The sequence below is a fragment of the Arachis ipaensis genome, chromosome B6 (genome assembly GCF_059453495.1).
Source record: "Arachis ipaensis isolate K30076 ecotype BB chromosome B6, ASM5945349v1, whole genome shotgun sequence".
NCBI lineage: Eukaryota > Viridiplantae > Streptophyta > Magnoliopsida > Fabales > Fabaceae > Arachis > Arachis ipaensis.
The window spans coordinates 45,659,394-45,660,895 of record NC_142441.1 but is presented as its reverse complement, the minus strand read 5'-3'; the positions used below and the strand labels follow the sequence as shown (position 1 = coordinate 45,660,895).

The 1,502-nt window shown below is 40.5% G+C and overlaps 1 protein-coding gene across 1 annotated transcript; it reads left to right on the top strand.

The window, feature by feature from the left end:
* The first annotated feature begins 527 nt into the window (after positions 1-527).
* LOC107646751 (uncharacterized) lies at positions 528-1,121 on the top strand. Its single transcript, XM_016350914.1, has one exon. The coding sequence runs from the start codon at positions 528-530 to the stop codon at positions 1,119-1,121; it is 594 nt and encodes a 197-aa protein (XP_016206400.1).
* The last annotated feature ends 381 nt before the right edge of the window (positions 1,122-1,502 follow it).

Below are 1,502 nucleotides of genomic sequence, written 5' to 3'. Positions count from 1 at the left end.
TAAGTGCCCAAATGTCTTCCATAGCCAAAATTCTCTCAAGGTTGACCTTACCTCCTACTGACAATACCAACACCAACCAAGCCTCTAGCTTATCTAGCCTTCCTTCTCAACCCCTCCCAAACCCAAAGGGTAGCATCAATGCAATTAACTTGATGAGTGGTACAATGCTTGAGAAAGTTGAACCTAAACCCATCAAGTTGGCGGAGGATGTTCATAATGTGGAAGTTGGTGAAACAATAAAGATGGATGAAGATGAAAAGGAGGAAAAAGTTGTAAAGAAAGAAGAAGAACAATTGAGGGCCAAGGAACCAAAGAAGAAGAGCACCTTAGAGGAATAAATTCCTATACCTTTTCCTACGTTAACTAAGAAGTCCAAGAAGCATGAGGAGCTTGATCCCAACATAGTGCAAATCTTCAAGAATGTGGAAGTAACTATTCCACTCTTTGATGCCATACATCAAGTTCCGAAATATGCTAAGTTCCTTACGGATGTGTGCACTCATAAAGAGAAGATTGGTGGACTAGGGATGAATCCATTAGGAAATTCTGTTTCTTCTGTGATGGATGATTTACCTGAAAAATATAGTGATCTCGGTCCTTGCTTGGTGTCGTGTATGTTTGGTGAGATTCAACTTAAGGATTGCATGTGTGACCTAGGGTCATGTGTGAGCATTATGCCACTCTCGATTTATGAGAAGTTGAACCTTGCACCGTTGAAGCGATCCGGAGCTAGGTTTGTGCTTGTGGACAAGAGTATAATTTCAGTTGTGGGCATTGCTGAGAATGTGTTGGTGAGAATTCAAGACTTAATCTTTCTGGTGGATTTTCATATCCTAGAGACACCTCCCATTGATTCGGATAGGCCGTTCTCCATCTTACTTGGGAGGCCATTCTTGAAGACATCCCAGTTCAAATTGGATGCATTTTTGGGTGATTACTCTTTTGAAGCCAAAGGGAAGGTGGTGAAGTTCAAATTGGAGGAAACCATGAGACAACCTCTAGAGGTCCACTCAATTTTTAGTGGTGACATTGTTGAAGATGATGTGATTGAAGAATACCTTGGGAGCAATAATGAGATAAGTGTCAGTAGGAATTTGGGTATAAGAGGACTTAGCAAGTAAAAGGGGAAGGATCCAAAACTTTCATATCCTTAAGTGAACAAGGCACCCAATCATGGTGCAACTGAAAAGTGGAAGCATCTCCCCTTGAAGGACACTCGTACCAAAGCCAACAAGAAGGACAAGATGGATGTCCTTGAGGATGTTCCCAAAAAGATGATTTCAAGCTCATGACCGTCCAACTTATGGACGTTAAAGAAAAGTGCTAGGTGGGAGACACCCCACCATGGTATAATCTTCCTTGTACATAATTTCTTGCATGTAGTTTTAAGAATCTTTGTTTGATTTTGTGATTGTTTGATTTTGTGAGTTTGTTTTAAGAATGCTTGATTTTGTTTTGTCTTATTGAGCTTGTTAGAATGGCCATGAGAATTTCATTGATCT

What these genes read in the sequence shown, in the direction of transcription:
- LOC107646751 (XM_016350914.1), top strand. Translation starts at nt 528, where the DNA reads ATGAATCCATTAGGAAATTCTGTTTCTTCTGTGATGGATGATTTACCT.